This window comes from Anabrus simplex, chromosome 1 (genome assembly GCF_040414725.1).
Source record: "Anabrus simplex isolate iqAnaSimp1 chromosome 1, ASM4041472v1, whole genome shotgun sequence".
NCBI lineage: Eukaryota > Metazoa > Arthropoda > Insecta > Orthoptera > Tettigoniidae > Anabrus > Anabrus simplex.
In genome coordinates, this window is record NC_090265.1 from 1,017,052,482 (window position 1) to 1,017,074,828 (window position 22,347).

The 22,347-nt window shown below is 36.8% G+C and overlaps 1 protein-coding gene across 2 annotated transcripts in view; it reads left to right on the forward strand.

Annotated features, from left to right (window-relative positions):
- Rbcn-3A (Rabconnectin-3A) overlaps window positions 1-22,347 on the forward strand; it is a 732,274-nt gene that overhangs the window by 173,305 nt on the left and 536,622 nt on the right. For both annotated transcript variants that reach the window (XM_067136957.2, XM_067136958.2), the window contains exons 16-17: window positions 732-990; window positions 21,196-21,359. In XM_067136957.2, the coding sequence (XP_066993058.2) occupies window positions 732-990; window positions 21,196-21,359 (423 nt within the window). The remainder of the gene's footprint in view (window positions 1-731; window positions 991-21,195; window positions 21,360-22,347) is intronic.

Here is a 22,347-nt window from a genome sequence, read left to right on the forward strand (position 1 = left end):
CAGTCTCTTGGTCAGTAATATTGTCTCTGGGAAGGTGAGGCATTGCGAGTCGGATCCTCTGATTTAAATTCATATTCATCCATTCATTCTAAATCACGTTTTGAATTCTGGTCATTGGATGAATTTTGTACTTTTAAATTGTCACTCCATTTCGTCTAATTCTGTACCATTAGGGGCAGATGACCTAGATGTTAGGCCCCTGTAATCAAGTCATCACCACCATCATAAATCCTTTCCTTTGTGAAGATACAGGCTACTCTTCATCTATTTCCTCTTGTAATAAAATTGGCAGCCCTGTTTTAATCACAGCACAAGATTTTAAATTAAATTCATGAAATATATATTTTTAAATCATTAGAATTAATATCTATCACTGCATTAGTCTAGGTGTTAGCTGATGGCTTGACAACTGAGTTCCATTCCTCACTCCAAATTTAAGACTGGTTTGAGTTTCAGGCAAGTGCCTGGGTGGTGTGTAAGATGAACCCCACAGCCACATTTTTCCCAATCTTGCACCGGTTTATTTAAACACACACTAGCCCAATTGCCATCTCGGCTCAGTTTCAGACTGACTTTACTCACATTAAGTGCTCACGACAGTTTGTCACACTGTTCCAGTCTTTTTCATGAAACAACATTGAAAATTATTTTTATTTTAACATATTTTGTATTTACATTTTTGTATTTTTCATGCCCTTTGTCTTAACATACTCCTTTTTTTTTTTTTTTAGGACTGGCAGAACACCCAGTTCCTCCATGTGTTTCAAGAGCAATTAATAACTGGTGAACGAGCAGAAGAAAGAGGTACTGGCGAAGGGGGCAATGCCAGCGATCTTGGGCTGATGGAGACACAGTTGGGAGCAATGGTAGATTTACAGCAGTCAGCTGTGTTTGAAGAGCCATTCTACATAGTTGTTCTTGAGCGTACCAATAAAGGCACAGTAGTTCATATGTGGCGTCTTGTCATCGCTTCACAGCCTGATACCACAGGTAACTTAATGCTGTACTTGATAACGAAACAATCTTCCACTGTATTGTTTCCAAACTTAATTTATTCAGTTGCTAGTATAGATCTTTATCTAGATTGGAATTTTAGCCTAACATTGGAAATCATCATCATTTCTCCTTATCCATGTGCATCCAGCTTGGGGTAAAACATTTTTCTCTGTTTTACTCATACTCCAAACAAGTGCTTTTTTGTTGCCATGTTCCAATCAAAGCATTATTGCCTTATGCTGTCCTCCTATCATAATTGGAACCTTTCTTGGTTTTTCTTTATTTACATTTGTAATCTGTGATTTTTATTTTCATTCTTTCTCATTCATCATTTTATAATACCCACTTTAAGAGGTCTTTTGTCTTTAGGTGGAGAAATCCTTAAATAGCCCTTAGTGGGGGAAATAACACTGAAATTCATTATGCAATTAGCACCTGTTCTCCTGGTTAGAGACAGTTAAAAGTAACATCTGCTTGCTAGGAACAAACTAATTAAAAACTGGTACCATGTATAAAATTGGTATTTTAGACTGGTTTAAGTTTTGAGCAAGTGCCAAGATGGTGTCTTCTCTTGGTAGAGTGGCAACCTCCTTGTAATAACAGCTTACAACAAAATCTATAAATGGGCATACTGGTATTTGTCAAATTATTATATTAGCTACATCTGGAAATCTGTTCTCCATGTATTTTTTTTTACTTATAAGTTAGGACTCTTAAATTTTTGGAGAGCTGTACTAAAATATGAATCAAGATGCAATAATATTATAGCATTTCTGTTATTGAATACTTAATCAGAAATCTACTTTTATTGGTGTTGGAAAATTATTTCAGGTTATTGAGAAACATCACCATTATGAGCAAATTATATGTGGGAGGACATGAAGGTCATTGACATTGATGGGTCACTTCTGAGGTGGTGGTGGTGGTGGTGGTAGTGCAGAGTCTTTGCACAACATAAAGTTCCCCTGCAGTTTGTCTCTCCCATATGGCATAAACCATAAAGATATGTCTAACATTAAATGTATTATAATCAAAATAAATAAATAAATAAATAAATAAATAAATAAATAAATTAATTAATTAATTAATTAATTAATATTAAAAGGTAATATTGAAAAGATATTGGAAAGAGAAGAAGAAAAAATAAATGTGCTAATAAGTTCAAACATGCTCCTTAATTGGGCATAATGAATGAATTTTAAAAAATGTTTTAATTTTTTTATTTTTTTATTTAAGGACTTAACTTTGAATATTAGTTGGTTGCATTTTTGTCTTCACATAATTATTTTTCCCTATTGTCTTTACATTGCACTGACTTGGACAGGTTTTATGGCAACTATAAGATAGACTAGGACTGGGAAGGAAGTGACTGTAACCTTACGATACAGCTCCAGCATTTGCCTCGTGTGAAGATAGGGTACCATTGAAGGATACCATTGAAAACCAGGGCTGCAGTCAATGGGATTCATATCTCATGTGTTTATGTTCTTCAGTATGGAATTTCAAAATAAGTCTTCAAATATTTCATGAATTTCACTTTATGATATTGTCTGTTAAGGATTTATGATTTGTGACAGCAATGTGAAGTGAAATTTTAAAATGCTTCCATATTCACCTCAGACTAATGAAATGGAAATATGACCTTCCTTAGATTATAACTCTGTGCCCTGCTCTCGGAATGGGTGCAATAACTTACTCTGCCAGGATGACAGACACATGAAAGGATAACATTCACTTCATAATAATGAAATAATTGCTTAGTAGTTGAGAGCTCCAAAACTAGGAGCTTTTTACATGGCATGCAGAGTGAAGTAGTGCATCATCAGTTGAATTCATTAATTCATTCCTTGACTTCCAGATTGCTCCACAGACTGCTTTTTTTTGAATGTTAAAGAGCCAAACGTGATATTCTTATGTGCTTGTTTGTCTAGAGAGAAGATGGTTGATTTTAAGCTTTGTTGATATTGACCACTTCAAAATCTACCTCCTAAAAAATTTTCAATCAGTCATATTTTTTATATAACAATTATGGCTTATGTCAAATGAAACAGAAAAATATAAATGAAGTAGTTGGCACTCATTTAGAACCTTGCAAGTGAAGTAGACATGTGAGTGGTGAGTGCTGTATGCAAACAAAATGGAAAAAGCACTTGAACTCTACAAGGTAGTCATCGACTGATGTAATAACTGCTTAAAATACTGAGTATGTAGAATAAAAAATGGTAATTTATGGGCCACAATAAGGATATCCAGGACCTGAAAACTAGACCGAAAAGTGAAATGGCGGGGATTAGAGAAGGCCTAGGAAAATACCAAGAGGAGGTGGACTTGTTAAAGAAACATCACATGATGTTGAAGCAGTGTACACAAGAGCTGGGAAAACAGGCCTGGGGAATAACACTTAAGTTATGCAATACAGTAGAAGTCCGCTATAATGAGTACGACATATAACGAGAACGCAGTTATAATTCTTATACTAAACTGTGTATTATCCTTCGGTTACAGCGAGAGCCCTATCACTGACGCATCTGTTATTACGAGCGATTAAGGCTGTGCGATTTTTTCTGTTACAGGCATTTATGCATCCATCGATTATATTGCATGTGATGGATCATCTTTGGTATCGTTTCCTCTCTATATCCGCTAGCGAGATCTCTCGTCAACATTCGAAGGTGATGTCAGAGTAGACTGCTGTTCCATAAAGAAAAATAGAAATGAAAGAGAACATGTTTTCATAATAAATGCCTAAATAACTTGTCCGATAGCAGTTGTTAACTCTTTCAAATAAAAGCTGAAGTAAACGATCGCTAAATTTTAAGGAAGATAGGAAAACTTAAAAGGGTCCACCTTTTCAATACAAAAATGTTATAGTTTATTTATAACATGTATTTGCACTTGGAACTAGTTTCGACGCTGTTTGGCGTCATCATCAGCCAAAATGTGGGAAATAGGCCAGCATGTAGGCATTTATATTACACAAGGCGGCTGTGAGCTTGCATCCGGGAGATAGTAGGTTCGAATCCCACTATCGGCAGCCCTGAAGATGGTTTTCCGTGGTTTCCCATTTTCACACCAGGCAAATGCTGGGGCTGTACCTTAATTAAGGCCACGGCCGCTTCCTTCCAACTCTTAGGCCTTTCCTATCCCATCGTCGCCATAAGACCTATCTGTGTCGGTGCGATGTAAAGCCCCTAGCAAAAAAAATTTAAAAAAATAAATAAATAAAAAAAACAATACACATCTTACAAGGAGATAAAAATAGGGACGAATATAGAAACAAATGAATCGTTGAGAAAGCAAAAGTTATACATATTAAAAATAACCTTAACCACACATCTTTCAGTGCGAAAGTATTCTTCTTGAATGATTCCTGAATATAAAACACGCGCACACATTTCTGAAGAGCCAGCAGGCAGGACAAAGTAAAGTGAAACCTTAAGAGTTCTTCTGAGAAGAGTTCATCATTTTTTTTTTTTTTAATGTTCCGACTAACTAATGAAGTCTCCCTTGAGTTCCTGATAAACATGCACAACAGGAAATTCTCCTTCACTCTCAACAATAGCTATAAAGACCAACGGTAAATTTCATTTTAAATATTGTGCAGAGACGTGAAAGCATGATCTTGAACATGATATAAATCCTTCATTTAACCCAATTTTTTACACAAGGTGTTACATTACGTAATACACATCTTACGAGGAGATAAAAACAGGGACGAATGTAGAAACACATGCATCGTTGAGAAAGCAAAAGTTATACATATTAAAAATAAGCTTAACCACACAACTTGCAGTGCGAAAATATTTGCCTTGAATGATTCCTGAATACAAAACGCACGCGCACACACTTCTAAAGAGCCAGCAGGCAGGAAAAAGTAAGGTGAAACCTTAAGAGTTCTTCCGAGAAGAGTTCATCATTCTTTCTATGTTCCGACTAACTAATGAAGTCTCCCTTGAGTTCCTGATATACATACGCAACATGAAATTAAACAATACACATCTTACAAGGAGATAAAAACAGGGAAAGTTATACATATTAAAAATAACCTTAACCACACACCTTGTAGTGCGAAAATATTCGTCTTGAATGATTCCTGAATTCAAAACACACGCGCACACATTTCTGAAGAGCCAGCAGGCAGGAAAAAGTAAAGTGAAACCTTAAGAGTTCTTCTGAGAAGAGTTCATCATTTTTTCTATGTTCTGACTAACTAATGAAGTCTCCCTTGAGTTCCTGATAAACATACACAACAGGAAATTCTCCTTCACTCTCAACAATAGCTATAAAGACCAACGGTAAATTTCATTTTAAATATTGTGCAGAGACGTGAAAGCATGATCTTGAACTTGATATAACTCCTTCATTTAACCCAATTTTTTACACAAGGTGTTACATTAAGCAATACACATCTTACGAGGAGATAAAAACAGGGGCGAATGTAGAAACAAATGCATCGTTGAGAAAGCAAAAGTTATACATATTAAAAATGCTTAACCATTCAGGAATCATTCAAGGCAAATATTTTCGCACTGCAAGTTGTGTGGTTAAGCTTATTTTTAATATGTATAACTTTTGCTTTCTCAACGATGCATGTGTTTCTACATTCGTCCCTGTTTTTATCTCCTCGTAAGATGTGTATTACGTAATGTAACACCTTGTGTAAAAAATTGGGTTAAATGAAGGATTTATATCATGTTCAAGATGATGCTTTCACGTCTCTGCACAATATTTAAAATGAAATCTACCGTTGGTCTTTATAGCTATTGTTGAGAGTGAAAGAGAATTTCCTGTTGTGTATGTTTATCAGGAACTCAAGGGAGACTTCATTAGTTAGTCGGAACATTTAAAAAAAAAAAAAAAATGATGAACTCTTCTCAGAAGAACTCTTAAGGTTTCACTTTACTTTGTCCTGCCTGCTGGCTCTTCAGAAATGTGTGCGCGTGTGTTTTTATATTCAGGAATCATTCAAGAAGAATACTTTCGCACTGAAAGATGTGTGGTTAAGGTTATTTTTAATATGTATAACTTTTGCTTTCTCAACGATTCATTTGTTTCTATATTCGTCCCTGTTTTTATCTCCTTGTAAGATGTGTATTGTTTAATGTAACGCCTTGTGTAATATAAATGCCTACATGCTGGCCTATTTCCCACATTTTGGCTGATGATGACGCCAAACAGCGTCGAAACTAGTTCCAAGTGCAAATACATGTTATAAATAAACTATAACATTTTTGTATTGAAAAGGTGGACCCTTTTTCCTATCTTCCATTCTCAGTTCAATACGGACAAAAATGAAATTCTTAGGTTTAAACGCTAAATTTTAATGCTAAATACTGCAGTTAAGTAAGAATGGGATACACCTCATGATATGGCAGAGTGTATCATTGATTTTGGGGGTTAGTTTTATATTTTCTCGCGTCTGGTTAAATTTCGGAAAGACTATTATGAAAATTTATAGGGAGCAGTGACTATTTAAATGTTTCAAAGTTATTCTCACCGTAATTTAGTAGAGTTGAAACCGTAGACTTTGATTCCGTAATATTTCATTGTAGCACCAACTTCAATCAGCCAACCTTCCTGGTTCGACTGTGGGACAAGACTGTGATATGTAGAATTTTCGCGTCTCTTTCATACTGAAGTCACGGAGACTGCAGCTGTTTCATTCCTCTCAATAACTTTCTTAATCCAAGGTGGATTTTAATGAACCTTGGTGGTATTGGAGATATGAAGATGGTGTGTACAGTGATGTTATTCTCATAATTCATAATACCAATATAATTGGTCTGTTATTGGACGTTATAAATTTTCCAGCTAACTCATTCCTGGTTGCCAGCATTTCACCCCAGTGTGCTAAGTTGGGCTCATCAGTTGGTAAATAGCACACATACCAAGATGCATGGTAAGTGCATATCGTGGAGGCCACTGCATAGGCTACTTGGAGCCACTGGCAGTGCTAATGCACTATGAGAGACTTTGTCTCATTTCCAAAAATGGATGCCTGTCTGGCCATCAGATGACAAAGATGTTGATTCCCATAGGGAATTGTGCATTCGGAACAGATATTTCAGGTTGAAAATATATATTGTAGTTGTTGATTTAGCTATTTCTGCATAATCTCGAAATTTTCTTCCATGTAATTGTGTCGTGGCCTATCCTCCGCTGTGACAGTAATTCATTGTAGGAATTTCTTTATAATTCTCTTCTTATTTCACAGTTATTACATCTTTTGCCATTACACATTCTCTAATTGATGTAGATCTCGTAAATCTCCTTCTTATAATGATTCTCTTGTGACTCTGGAGAATATATGTGCGTTTTTAGCCAGTTCAGATTGACACGTCTGTTTCTTAAGCTTGCTCATTCAATTATCATTTTTCAATAGCACAGTGTCTTAACAATTCTGTATCCTTCTTTGTCTTGGTCACTGCCATATTAATCTTTTCTATTCCAATCTCTTTATATATCGTATTTCTTTGATGTGAATGACTGAGTTCATGCATCATGTTTAACTTTGATATTGGCAATTGCGTCCATTTTAGCTCCATTGAACTATCATTTTAGGCCAGTGAAATGGCACAGTGTGAAACTCTGGCAACCAGGAATGAGTTCGCTGGAAAATTTATAATGTCCAATAACAGACCAACTATATTGGTATTACAAATTTACTCATTCAGAACAAATATTTCAGGTTCCCTATGGGAATCAACATCTCTATCATCTGATGGCCAGGCAGGCATCAATTTTTTGAAAACGGGACAAAGTCTCTCATAGTGCACTGGCACTGCCAGTGGTTGCAAGTAGCACCTCCATGGTATGCACTAGCCATGCTTCATGGCAGGTGTGCTGTTTACCGACTGATAAGCCCAATACCAATATAATGGTCCGTTATTGGACATTATAAATTTTCCAGCTAACTCATTCTTGGTTGCCTGCGTTTCGCCCTCGTGTGCTAAGTTAAGCTCGTCAGTTGGGACTTAGCACACCACCCAAGACGCAAGGCTAGTGCATACTGTGGAGGCCACTGCATAGGCTATTTGAAGCCACCAGCAGTGCCAATGCACTATGAGAGTTAAGTCTCATTTCCAAAAATAGATGCCTGTCTGACCATCAAATGATGTAGATGTTGTTTCCCATAGGGAACCGAAAATATTTGTCCCGAATGAGTAAATTTATAATACCAATATAATGGTCCGTTATTGGACATTATAAATTCTCCAGCTAACTCATTCTTGGTTGCCTGCGTTTCGCCCTCGTGTGCTAAGTTAGGCTCGTCAGTTGGGACTTAGCACACCACCCAAGACGCAAGGCTAGTGCATACCGTGGAGTCCACTGCCTAGGCTATGCATAGGCTATGCAGTAGGCAACCAAGAATGAGTTAGCTGGAAAATTTATAATGTCCAATAACAGACCATTATATTGGTATTATAAATTTACTCATTCGGGACAAATATTTTCAGTTCCCTATGGGAATTAACATCTACATGATAAGCCCAACTTAGCACACTGGGGTGAAAAACTGGCAACCGGGAATAAGTTAGCAGGAAAATTTATAATGTCCAATAATGGACTAACTATATTGGTATTATAAATTTACCCATTCAGAAAAAAATATTTCAGGTTCCTTCTGGTAATCAACATCTTTAACATCATAATTCATATAAGAGTTATTCAGGGTAGAAGGTATGGAAACTTCTATGGATGATGTAACTTAATCTTGGCGAGTCGGACCTAGCTCCTATGTCACTTGCCACATGCTTGCTGTAGCCAGCCGCTCGGTTGGTGAGCGGCGCTTATTTTAAAGTTAGAAATACGTCTCGCTGGTCATTTAAAGCCTCTAGTTGATTTGCACTTCTGTATTTTTGACTCTCCAGATCACTAAGTCATCTAAAAACAATATTATTTTCATGTTCCCTCCATATCTTGCTGTTGTTTCCTTTAGAATTTCATCCATAACCATTATAAACATAAGTGGAGACAATACACTTCCATGTCTTAGTCCAGTTTGGTTTCTAAACCAATCTGTTCTCCCTACTGGAGTCTGGACACAACTGGAACAATTATTTTACATTGCTTTCACTAGTTCCCTTGATTGCCTCTACATCTTTTTCTTTCCAAGGTTTCCCACACCTTTTCTTTATTAACACTATTGTATGCCTTCTGTACATCAAGGAATACCATCACCATTTTTTCCATATTCCCACCGTCTTTCCATCGGTAATCTCATGGTAAATATAGGGTCAATTGTTGACCTGCCCTGTCGAAATCCATACAGCTCTTCTAAATTTCTATCCACACTTCCTATCATCCTCCTTTCCATTATTCTCTCCAATATTTTGGCTACTTGTGACAACTGTGTAATTCCTCAATAATTGTCACATACCTTCCTTCCACCTTTCTTAAATACTAGTATTATTACACCTTTGCACTAATCATCAGATACTTGCTTTTTACTCCATATACACCTCAGCAGCCTATATAACCCATGTAGACCAATAGGTCGTGCTGCCTGTATCATCTCCACACATATTTTATCCATCCCTGTTGCTTTTCATGTTTTCATTTAACAGCCATTTCCACCTCTGCCATTACAATATCGCTCCATTTCTGGATCATCATTTATGAATGAATGAATGAATGAATGAATGAATGAATGAATGAATGAATGAATACTGATCTGCATTTAGGGCAGTCGCCCAGGTGGCAGATTCCCTATCTGTTGCTTTCCTAGCCTTTTCCTAAATGATTTCAAAGAAATTGGAAATTTATTGAACGTCCCCCTTGGTAGGTTATTCCAATCCCTATCTCCCCTTCCTATAAATGAATATTTGCCCCAGTTTGTCCTCTTGAATTCCAACTTTATCTTCATATTGTGATCTTTCCTACTTTTAGAAACGCCACTCAAACTTATTCGTCTACTAATGTCATTCCACGCCATCTCTCCGCTGACAGCTTGGAACATACCACTTACATGTTATAAACCTCATTTTAAGTCCGTATTGAAAATGTTCACAATTCAACGATAATAAAGGTGTTTTAATTCAATACTTATACTTATATAAGTATTGAATAGGTGGAACAAATTAAAACACCTTTATTATTGTTGAACATACCACTTAGTCGAGCAGTTCTTCTTCTTTCTCTCAATTCTTCCCAACCCAAACTTTGCAACATTTTTGTAACGCTACTCTTTTGTCGGAAATCACCCAGAACAAATCGAGCTGCTTTTCTTTGGATTTTTTCCAGTTCTTGAATCAGGTAATCCTGGTGAGGGTCCCATACACTGGAACCATACTCTAGTTGGGTTCTCACCAGAGACTTATATGCCCTCTCCTTTACATCCTTACTAAAACCCCTAAACACCCTCATAACCATGTGCAGAGATCTGTGCCCTTCATTTACAATCCCATTTATGTGATTACCCCAATGAAGATCTTTCCGTATATTAACACACAGATACCTACAATGATCCCCAAAAGAAATTTTCACCCCATCAACGCAGTAATTAAAACTGAGAGGACTTTTCCCATTTGTGAAACTCACAACCTGACTTTTAACCCCGTTTATCAACATACCATTGCCTGCTGTCCATCTCACAACATTTTAAAGGTCACGTTGCAGTTGCTCACAATCTTGTAACTTATTTATCACTCTATAGAGAATAACATCATCCGCAAAAAGCCTTACCTCCGATTCCACTCCTTTACATATATCATTTATATATACAAGAAAACATAAAGGTCCGATAATACTGCCTTGAGGAATTCCCTTCTTAATTATTACAGGGTCAGATAAAGCTTCACCTACTCTAATTCTCCGAGATCTATTTTCTAGAAATATAGCAACCCATTCGGTCACTCTTTTGTCTAGTCCAATTGCACTCATTTTTGCCAGTAGTCTCCCATGATCCACCCTATCAAATGCTTTAGACAGGTCAATCGCGATACAGTCCATTTGACCTCCAGAATCCAAGATATCTGCTATATCTTGCTGGAATCCTACAAGTTGAGCTTCAGTGGAATAACCGTTCCTAAAACCGAACTGCCTTCTATCAAACCAGTTATTATTTACCAACACACACTCTTCATAATTTCTCACGTTCAGCAGTTTATCAGAATAATATTTCCACTTATTCTTTATCTTCTCTGGGTCTGTTATTACATTTCGACTCTCTTCCTTCACTTGTTTTGTGTAGATTTTTTCTTTTCTCTTATTTCTTATCAATCCATACAACATCCTTTTTCCACCATTTACATCCTTTTCCAATTCTTGTGTGGTGAATCTCTCCCAACACTTTTTCTTTTCCTCATTTACTGCTCTTTTACACCTTTTATTTCCTGATACTTTAACTTTCTTTCTTCTTTCCTATCTCTATTCCATTCTTGCCATGCTTTCTTTTGTTTAACACCCTCTTCACCTTTTCATTCCAGTGTCTCCATTTCCTTCGCTATTGCCAAAGTTCTGCCACAAATCTTCTCTGCACAGTTTACGAACGTGTTTTTAAATTTGGTCCATTCTTCTTCTACATTTTATATTTCTGATATAAGGATGTGCTATTTTAATTCCTCCTGAAATATTTCCAGAGTTCTTTTATCTTTTAATTTTCATACTTTTATTTTCTTCTGTCTTATTTCTTTTACTCTCACAGTTTCATCTATTTTCAGTTTTGCCACCACTACTCTGTGGTCTTAAATGCCTCATCTAGTAGTACTGTTACATCCATTAGCTGTTTACGGTTTATTTTCTCCACCAAAAAATAATCAATAACTGTTTTTGTCCTTCTTTCACCCCAGCGATATCTAGTGATCTTTCTAAACCAAGTGTTATCCACAATCATTCCATGTCTCACAAAAATCAACTTATCTCCCTCGCTGTTTCTTTCTCCATGTCCAAATGGACAAATCCCTTCTTCTGTACCGATTCTGTCATTTCCAACCTGAGGTCTTCTATGACTATCACTTCCATATCGGTGATTAATTCCTTGAGAGTCTTCAAGAATTCCTCTATTTCCCTCACTCTTACCAGTTTGGGGTGAAATCTTTCACTCCTTCTCTCCTCAGTCATACTCTAATTATTCTATCATTAATGTAGTCTACCCTATGCACATTTTCATCCAGGATTTTATTAACAATAGCTCAGTGTCCATTCTGTGCCTCGCCTCCTCCACTCCAGCATAGGGTGTACACTCTACTCATCCTTTTCATTCCCTTTCCCCTCCACTTGATCTCACTCAGTCCCATCATTGCAACATTCTCCCTCTCCATAAAATCAATCAACTCTTCTGATTTTCCTGTCAGTCATGACATTTATTATACCCTCCTCCATAGTAATAAATGCTGGTTGCTCACTTATCATAGCTCCCCATGCACAAGAACTGCGCGTTCCTTTTAACAGGGTACGCCCTAGCCTTTTCCGAGGCTGAAAATTACCACCACTCATTTTAGGCTTTTGTTACGATGGTGTTGCTACTCACAAAGGCATTTTAGAGCTACTGCCAGCAATTATTTAGGCTGTCCCTTACGTGGGGAACAGACACCCTTGCAGGTGCCCGTAACATGGGAAACAAGCACTGCTGATGAATAGTGTACTCATATTATTCCCCGAGTACTGAGCTTCCTCTTCTGCACTTTCCACCATTTCGAAGTCCATCTTCTCTGCTGTAGATTCCGTTGAGGTCTTTGCTCGTAACCCTTGAGCTGGGACCCTTACCAGATGCTACACACCGGGTCAGTGTGCTCTGGGACTCGCATAAGCAGGGGTGACACTCCCTGGGCAAGGCTGCCTCCGAAGAGGGTCCCTACTTGCTACCTCCAGAGGTAGTGTTAATGAGTATTAAAGTGGACCTAGTGGTAGAATTGGTAGAGAAACCTTTTAAAATCATAGTTCATATGAAAAGAAATCAGAATAATACCAAAGATAAAGGAAAAGGAAAGAATAATGAATTGTGTAAAATAAAGAAATTGGAAGTGATTAGAGCCCAAATGATATAGATGTTGATTTCCATAGGGAACATGAAATATTTGTCCTGAATTATATTGGTATTATAGAGCCCAAATGGCATTCAGGAAAGAAGGTGATCCTGAGGTACGAGAAAAGTTCTGTAAACTAAGAAAGGAGTACATACAAAGAGCTATTAGTAGAACAGAATACAATCTGGCAACAGGAGCAAATGAATAAATATTGACTAAAATTACCGTAATCATAGCAATAACTGATAAGATTTGTAATAGAATTAATAAAATAAGTAGAGAAGATAGAGAATGTTACAATTACCATTGAAGTTTGGCTTGTTTCCACAAATTGTTAGAGGGACAGGATACATGGATAAACAATAGAGCATGTATGGGATATCTTGAGGGGTTTCGAGATACATATTCCATGCTTAGATCAAGAATAATAGAAGGGAAAAGAAACTCCTTGGTGGAACGATCGGGTGAAGATTGCTGTGAAAGTAAAAAATGAAACCAGGAAAGCCAGAGACAAAGAAATGCAAAAAGGAAGTCAAAGGAACGAATCTAGAGTAAACGAACTGCAGCAGAAATACAGAGATCAGAAGTTACAAGTAAAGAAAATTGTGGCCGAAGAAAAACAGAAAGCTTGGACTGATTTCACAAATAAACTAGAGCAAGACAGCAAAGCTAATTCTAAACTACTTTACCGAACAATACGAAATATAAGAAGAGACAATGAATACATAACAGCAATAGAGGAACCAGATGGTAACATAGTTAGGGAGGAGACAGAAATAAGGAAGATCATGAAATCCTATTTTGATAATTTATACAACAGTACTGGGAAAGACTCCAATGATGTAACCACGCAGGTCAGTTTAAGCTGCAATGATGAGCCTGACCAAGAGAGTCCGCCAACATGGAAGGAAGTAGAGATGGCCCTTAATAGTATGCCCAAAGAAAGATCTACAGGATTTGATGAAGTCAGTGCAGATATGATCAAAGCAACTGGTGCAATAGGAATACAGTGGCTTCATAGAGTAATTAATGCAATATGGAAGGATAGGAAAGTCCCAGATGATTGGAAAAAGGGAATAATAATACCTCTCTTCAAAAAAGGAAGCCGGAAGAAATGTAGCAATTATAGAGGGATCACTTTATTGTCTCATGGTTTGAAAATATTTGAGAAAATACTTGAAAAAAGGCTAAGGAAAATAATAGAACCACAACTACAGGAAGAACAATATGGATTCAGAGAACACCGATCAACTACCGATCTCATATTTGCACTTAGAATACTGTTAGAAAAGCATTGGGAGAAGGGCAAAGACTAAACACTAGTGTTTTTGGATCTCGAAAAAGCATTTGATAGTGTTCCAAGGACGACTATATGGGAATGTTTAAGAAAGAAGAATGTACCCAAAGGGCTTATCCAGAAAGTTAAAATGCTTTACGAAGACTGCTGCAGTTGCGTACAGATAGGAAACGGTAATTCTGATTGGTTCCAAACCACTAAAGGAGTGCAACAAGGCAGTACCCTTTCACCATTACTTTTTATCACTGTCATGGATGAAGTCATGAAAGAAATTAAGCAGAAGAACAATATGGACATCAATGCATTTGCATTTGCAGATGATGTAGTAATTTGGGGAAATACAGAGAAGGAAGTCCAAGAGAGGCTGAACACCTGGAATGAACATTTGAAAGCACACGGATTAACAATAAATAAATCGAAAACTGTTACTATGTCTGTCAACAGGCAGAAGAAGAAAGGAAAAATAATGCTGGAAGGTACACAACTGGAAACAGTAGACCAATATAAATATCTTGGGTGCATCATTTCAAGTGATAACAGAATACAGCATGAAATTAACAACCGCATTCAAAAATCAGCTCAGTTTTACCATCAAGTTCGGAACCTTCTCTGGAACGAACAAGTTCCCTTAAGATCAAAGCAGATTCTATTCCAATCATACTTCACCCCCATAATAACATATAGCCTAGAAACCTGCACAACAACCCAACAAGTGGACAGCAAACTACAAGCCGCAGAAATGAAGTTCCTACGAACTATGGTACAGAAGACAAAAAGGGACAGGGTAAGGAATGAAAGAATAAGGGAGCAAGCTGGTGTGTACCCATCCCTGAATGAAAAAGTGACAAGGGCCCGTTTGAAATGGTTTGGCCATGTCAAACGAATGGACGATGGAAGGACAGCAAAACAATGGCTACACACAGTCGTGGCCGGAAAACGACCGGTAGGAAGACCTAGGAAGAGGTGGCTGGACCAAGTGAAAGAGGACATAGGAACAAGAGGAATCAGCTGGGATGTCGTCTTGAGAGAAGAGTGGTACATGGACAGACAGAAGTGGAGAGTGCTCGTAAACCACACCCGGGCAACTGGAGTGGAAAACTGATGATGATGATAGGCTTTAGATATGGTAGGAAAGGCTAAATGTTGGAAAGCTGGGGGACTAATTTGAATAACAAATGAATTTTGGAAATAAGCAATAAAAAATGCTGGGAATATTAGTGAAATTATCCACTAAGATATTTTACTCACAGTTTCATCTATTTCCTAAGACATGGCAGTTGGGTGTAATATGTCCAGTTTGTAAAAAGCATGGTGAAAGAAATATTCCAATTAATTACGGGGGCATAACATTACTGTACTCCCTAAGTAAGTCATATACAGGAATTTTGGCCAATAGACATTGAATGAGTGGAAGAATTTTACATCCTCTTGAGATACCAAAGTGCAGGAAATGTAGATAACATTATGATTGTAAAAACAATAATATATAAATATATATTTAACAGAAAGGAGAAAAATTATATATAACTGCTGTAGATTTTGAAAAAGTTTTTGACATGGTCAGCAGAGTTCATCGGTTGGGAAATTACGCCTGCTAGGGTTGTCGAAGATGATGATGCAAGCTATTGAAGCCATCTATGGAGGTGTGCAGTGCAGTGTAGTGTTAGGGTAGGTGACAGGGTAATATGTGGCCAAATAGAATCTAAATTGGATCTGAAACAAGGATGAAAGCTGTCTCCTATTTTTGTTGTTATAAATGATACTTTAATGGGACATGGAGGAGATAAGTGGGCGAGTCCAGTTTTAATAAATTATGAAATACCACACTTAATTTTTGCACACGTCTTGCTGATGACTTTAACGGCCACAGGCTTTTTGATTTGTGAAAAGGGTAGTAAACTAGGAAAGGATGAATAATAGATGATAGATGGGTGTAAAGTAGAGGTCATTAATAGATTAGAATACTTGGGAGTATATATATGAAATAATGTCCGACTCGTTGGCTGAACGGTCAGCATCCTGCCTTCGGTTCAGGGGGTCCCGGGTTTGATTCCCGGCCGGTTTGGATATTTTCACCTTCAGCGGTTAATTCCAATGGCTCGGGGGCTGGGTGTTTGTGCTGTCTCCAACATCCCTGCAACTCGCACACCACACATAACACTGTCCTCCACCACAATAGCACGCAGTTACCTATACCTGGCAGATGCCTCCCACCCGCATCAGAGTGTCTGCCTTAAAAGGACTGCACTTGGCTAGAAATAGCCACATGAAATTAAAAAATAGGAAGTAATGGGAAATGGGTCCACCAGATAAAACTAACAGAATGGAAAGGTCATTCTCCATTATCAGTAATTAAAATTCTTGAAAATAAATTTCAAAATATAGATTATAAGATTGTAAAAAATGTTCTACAGGCTGTAGTGGAAAGTCAAATGTTATATGGAGCTGAAGTATGGAGAAAAAGTGTGAGATGTTGAATCATGTAATGAGCAAGTTCTGTAAAATTATGGGGTTACCAAATTGTGCGTCAAAATTGTGGAGTAAGATAAATATGTGAAGAAATTATTCAAGTTGACATTCTTAAAAGAATTTTGAAATAGGTATTGATTGAGATTGTAAAGAACAGAGGCTGGCCAGCTTCTTCGGGCAGTATACAAACATGTAGAGAATATTCAGGGAGGGTACCGATTAACTAAAGTGAGAAATATGCTAGAGAGGTTGGGATTTGGAAATTGAGTGAAGGACTTTGAGAGGGTTGATGTGTGGCTCAGTAAACAAATTCTTATACAACTTACAGATATTCAAAGACAGTGGTTGGTGTCCGAATGTAGGAGCATCTGGTGGATGGTGGGAATTTATAAAAAATAAAAGGGATTATAAAAAGGATTCAGTATGGTCTTCTCTGTCATGAAAATAGTGAATTTCACTTGCTGAGATATTGGAAATAAACCCTAGTGGTTAAGAAGGAAATTTATGAATAGTAATGTATGACATGTATGAAGTGAGGATGAGAATCGCTATAGAATAATCAGAATAATAAACGAAGAATAGACTAAGCCTAGTAATCTTAGTAAGTTATTAGTAATTAGAAATATATACAAAAGGAAATTAAAAGATCATGAAATACAGTACATGCTGGGCAGACTAAGGCTAGATAGCTAAGGTTGGACCATAAATCTGTTATTACAAGAAAGAGTGGATTAATAGTGGTAACTAGAGTATTGATTACACTAGCCTGCAAAATAAAACTTTTCTTGTGCGGTAAAAACTAAACTAGGTTGGTTTTATGAATTTCTTAACGCAGAATTCGAGAAAAAATTAGTTTTGGCGAATCACGTCTGGTTTGGTGGCAATTTTACAAAATATTATTTTGTTCTTACATAAAATTGTTTATACTTAGTATTGATTAAATTTGATGTATTAATGTAAATTTCAGCTTGCAAGACGTAATCATATTTTTCATGCATTGAATACACATAAATGCTGCTTTGTAAGCAAGTAGATAGTATGTATTATATTTTTAATGTATATTGAAATTCGTGAAACTGAAGCATAAAGCGCCTATTTAGTTTCGACTGTACAGTTGCTTTTAAATTAATATAACCGTACCTTGAATAAAAATTACATGCTTAAACATACATAGTTTTGTTACATTATGTGCAGATTAGATTCACACCTCCGCCTTTTCCCGTTTTCTGTGGAATTTCCGGGTTTTTTAAGTTCTTGAAAAATATCTAGAAGGGTCGTCTCGTGCAATCGACGAACAGTAATCGGCCATCATATTCACATCGCAACGTCCCTGATAGCGTCGCTCTGCATCTTTGAGATCCTGGTGAAACCTTTCACCTTGTTCTTCACTGACAGCTCCTAAATTTAGAGGGAAATAATCCAGATGTGAAGCTAAGAAATGAAGCTTAAGGCTCATGTTACAACTGAGTTCCTTAAACTTTACCAACATTTTCCTTACAATTTCTTTGTATGGAGGGTCCTTAATGTTGCCAAGGAATTTAGTCACTACATCTTTGAATGCGTTCCATGCCTCTTTCTCAATTTTGGTCATCGTGTCTGTGAAAATTTTATCCTTCATCTGTTTACAAATCTGTGGTCCATCAAATACGCCTTCTTTGATTTTTGCATCTAATAATGAGGGAAATTTAGTGGATAAATATTGGAAGCACAGGCTACATTTATCTAATGCCTCGACATACAGTTTCATCAATCCAAATTTAATGTGCAAGGGTGGAAGTAGAATTTTTTCACGGTCAATAAGACTTACATTCAAGACATTTTTGGATTCTGGTTGTAGTTGATTCCTTTCTGTCCAATTTACTATATCCCAATGTTTATCCCGTGCCCTGCTATCCTGTTCACATAGGAAACAGGGAAATTTTGTATAGCCTTTTTGTTGTCCCAGCAACAATCCAATGATCTTCAAATCACCGCAAATTTGCCACCCATGCTCATGATATTTAATTTTTTTCGAGCACCAACTTTAAGGTCTTGTATGTTTCAGACATTTTTGTGGAGTGTGCAAGTGGATGGATGCCAGAACATTTGTATTATGAAGCAAAACAGCCTTTAAACTTATTTTGGATGAGTCAATAAAAACATGCCAGTTACTAGGATCTTACTCTCTCTCTCTCCCAATCGACGTAGAAGATTTGAAACATCCGTACAAAATACAAGTTCATCTTCTTGAGTATAATACTTTTGGACTGTTATCTTTGAAAGGAAACTGCTTTATCAGTCCATCATAAACATTGCATAAGGGCTGGGGCTTTTAACACGTCTGATTGTTCAAGTGGTCTAAGATGAAAGACAAACTCTTAACTGTCTTATCTTCAATCCTACATACCTCGCGGTCTATTGCGTATCTGGGGGAGTTTGTTATGAATTTACCAGGAAATCCCCAACTACAAAATGAAAATTTAGACAGCAAGAAACCTATAATAAAATGCAAACGATAACAAATCAAATCACATAATTGTATTCTAAAAAATGTTGCGCGAGAACATCTCTCAACATTACATCTTACGAATTCATGCAGGTACTAAAACACCGAATTGTGTCAAAACTAGACGTGATAGGAAACAAATAGCCTCATTTTCGGAATCAGGGCACCGATTTCCATAACAATTACATATTTTCTATTTTACCGCAAAATCATGTTGGCTAGTGTTATTAGTATTATTACTGTTGTAATGTTGTTGTTATTCCTTAATGTAATGTTAAATAGCGTGTGAACTTTTTTAGGTTCCAATAGATGGAATGTTTCTCCCTCAGCTGTTAGAGTTCTGTAGCTCTAGGCTGAGAGCATTCATTCATTCATTCATTCATTCATTCATTCATTCATTCATTCATTAAATAATGAAAGCTCTCTTCCCAGTTGGTGCTTGTGTGACTGGCTGGGAAGAGTTTTTATTCATTCATGCATGTCTGAATCTGTCTGTCCGTCATGTCTGTTGTAATTGGAGGATAACTCTGTAGAGACTTTTGTCATAAATAAATAGAAGCAGTGGCTCTTATGAACAATTGGAGCAAGATGCACCGTAACAGACAGATTTGCACAGTTCTGTAAGCTGTTAAAATTGGACAGCAGATTTATGAACATGATGGCCTTGGTGGCTTTTAAACGTTCAGTTGCTATTCTGAGGAATCATTTGTATAACTGTTGAATAACATTCAGAACAGCTGATTTTTCTATTCTAGAATATCTCTCGTTGTTGTTGTTGTTTGGTTTCATGCAGCCCTCCATGCCACCCTACCCTGTGCTAACATTTTCACTTCTACGTAACTACTACATCCTACATTTAATCTGTCATATTCGCACCTTGGTCTACCCTTGCTGTCTTTACTGCCTGCACTTCCCTCAAAAACTAACTGAACAAGACCTGGGTGTCTTAAAGATGTGCTCTGTCATTCTGTCTCTTCTTGTGGTCAAATTTTACCAAATCGTTCTCCTCTCACCAATTCGATTCAGTATCTCTTCATTTGTGATTCGATCTACCCATCTCAACTTCAGCATTCTTCTGTAACACCACATTTCAAAAGCTTCTATTTTCTTTCTTTCTGAGCTAGTTATCGTCCATGTTTCATTTCCATACAATGCCATGCTCCAGACGAAAGTCTTCAAGAAAATGTCTTACTAATTCCTATATCAATGTTCGAAGTGAGCAAATTTCTTGTCAGAAGAAAAAAGGCCTTCCTTGCTTGTGCTTGTCTGCATTTTATGTCATCCTTACTTCTGTCATCCTTAGTTATTCTACTGACTAAGTAACAATATTCATGTACTTCCTTTAAGTCTTCATATCCTAATCTGATATTTCCTGCATCACCAGACTTCACTTGACTGCACTCTATTGCTCTCTCTCTTTCTCTCTTACCATCTCAGTTATAAGACATACTGTATGTTTCGAATGCTTTGTCTACTGGGTAGTCTCTAGTTAGAGGAAGCTGAATGGCATATGCTGTTGAAAATAAAATTAATTCTGTATTGTTTCTTGTTAAATTAGAAATTTGAAAGGGTTTCTAGAACTACTCAGATTACACTGTGTGGGGGAAAAAAAAAAAAAAAACAACAACAACAATGCATTACTTGCTTGGAGCACCTTCTACCATGTGTAAACTTCTTTCATGGTATAAAATGAAAAATAGCAGATTAGCTAGAGAAGTTTTTCAGTGTCAACAGTGCTGAAATTCACTGTGTCATCAAGACATTTCCTAGGTTCTTTGTGTAACAAAAATCACTGTTGCTAGAAGTTAATCTACTGCATAAGGTTGTCACTATTTTATAGTATCATGAATAACACAAAACTAATTTTACTGTATAAATACCATCACTGCATGGTGTCATGAGAACTATTAATTTTAAGTTCATACTTGTTTCCTCTCTCTTATGTTTGTATAGATTGTACTTCAAAGTCATTTATCTTTCAGAGTTGACAGGTAGCATGATGTATGTGCCAGACAGTCACTTGGTCCAGGATGATGATGATCTTGAACCAACAGGTAGATCTGCTAGTATGGCAGGTGGGGACCATCCTGGTCCAGATGAACATGCCCACGTTCAGACATCACATGTTGTTATTGTTACTACAAAGGTAGGTTTAAGTATCACTAAGCTTGCTTTTGCTGGAATCTCCTTCCCTCATATATTAGATGGGAATAGATCACTCGTACTCATATACAAGATAACCTTGAATTCAAAAAACCATCCTCTATATGTTTTGGAATTGAATACTTGCTCTTTACCATTATTAAGCACTATCAATATAACACGTAAACATTTCAGGGGAGCTTTTTGAATGCATAATTACTATTTTTGTCAAAATATTCAAGTTACTGTAAAAAGGTTGTAATGTTTAGCTAAAGCATCTCGTCATAGATGTCAGCTTGGATGTTACCGGTCTTCCACATGGCCCTATTCCACCTGGGTCAAATTGGAGAGCTGTTTTTACAGTTGAATATTCCTGCCTTCTCATTACGTGACCATACCAGCGGAGACGATCTTCCCTTACTTTGTCCACAATTGAAGCAATGCCAAATCTTTGTCTTACATCTGTATTTCTCATGTGGTCACGAGTCAGTCCAAGAATCCATTGAAGCATCATCTCCTTAGTATCAAGAGCCTGCCTGTATTTCGTTTGTCATTGGCTGACATCTGCCCCATAAGCATCTGTTGGGTGTACCATGGTGGTGTAAAATTTTGTTTTCTTTTATGTTAAGGCATTTTTTTTTATTGTTGCTGTTGAATCTACCACATCAGTAGGTTATGATACCTGAGCAAGTGGATCTTAAAGAACAAAATTTATTATGCTACTATAAGGATTGATACTATTTTCAGTCAAGAAGTGCCATTGACGTGAGCTCAAGTATCCATACCTCTAATGACTTTTTTTCCACAAAACTCCTCATACAGATCTGTAGGATTTTCTTGACCTCATCTGAGTTTCTGGGGTCACCTTGTTAGTTACTTAGTTAACTGAAGAGTAATTTCCTGTAAAAGTTGTATTAATGTGTCTTTGAATCACTAGGGACTTAATAATTTGTTTGTATTTGTTATAACTATGTAAAAAAAAAAAAAAAAAA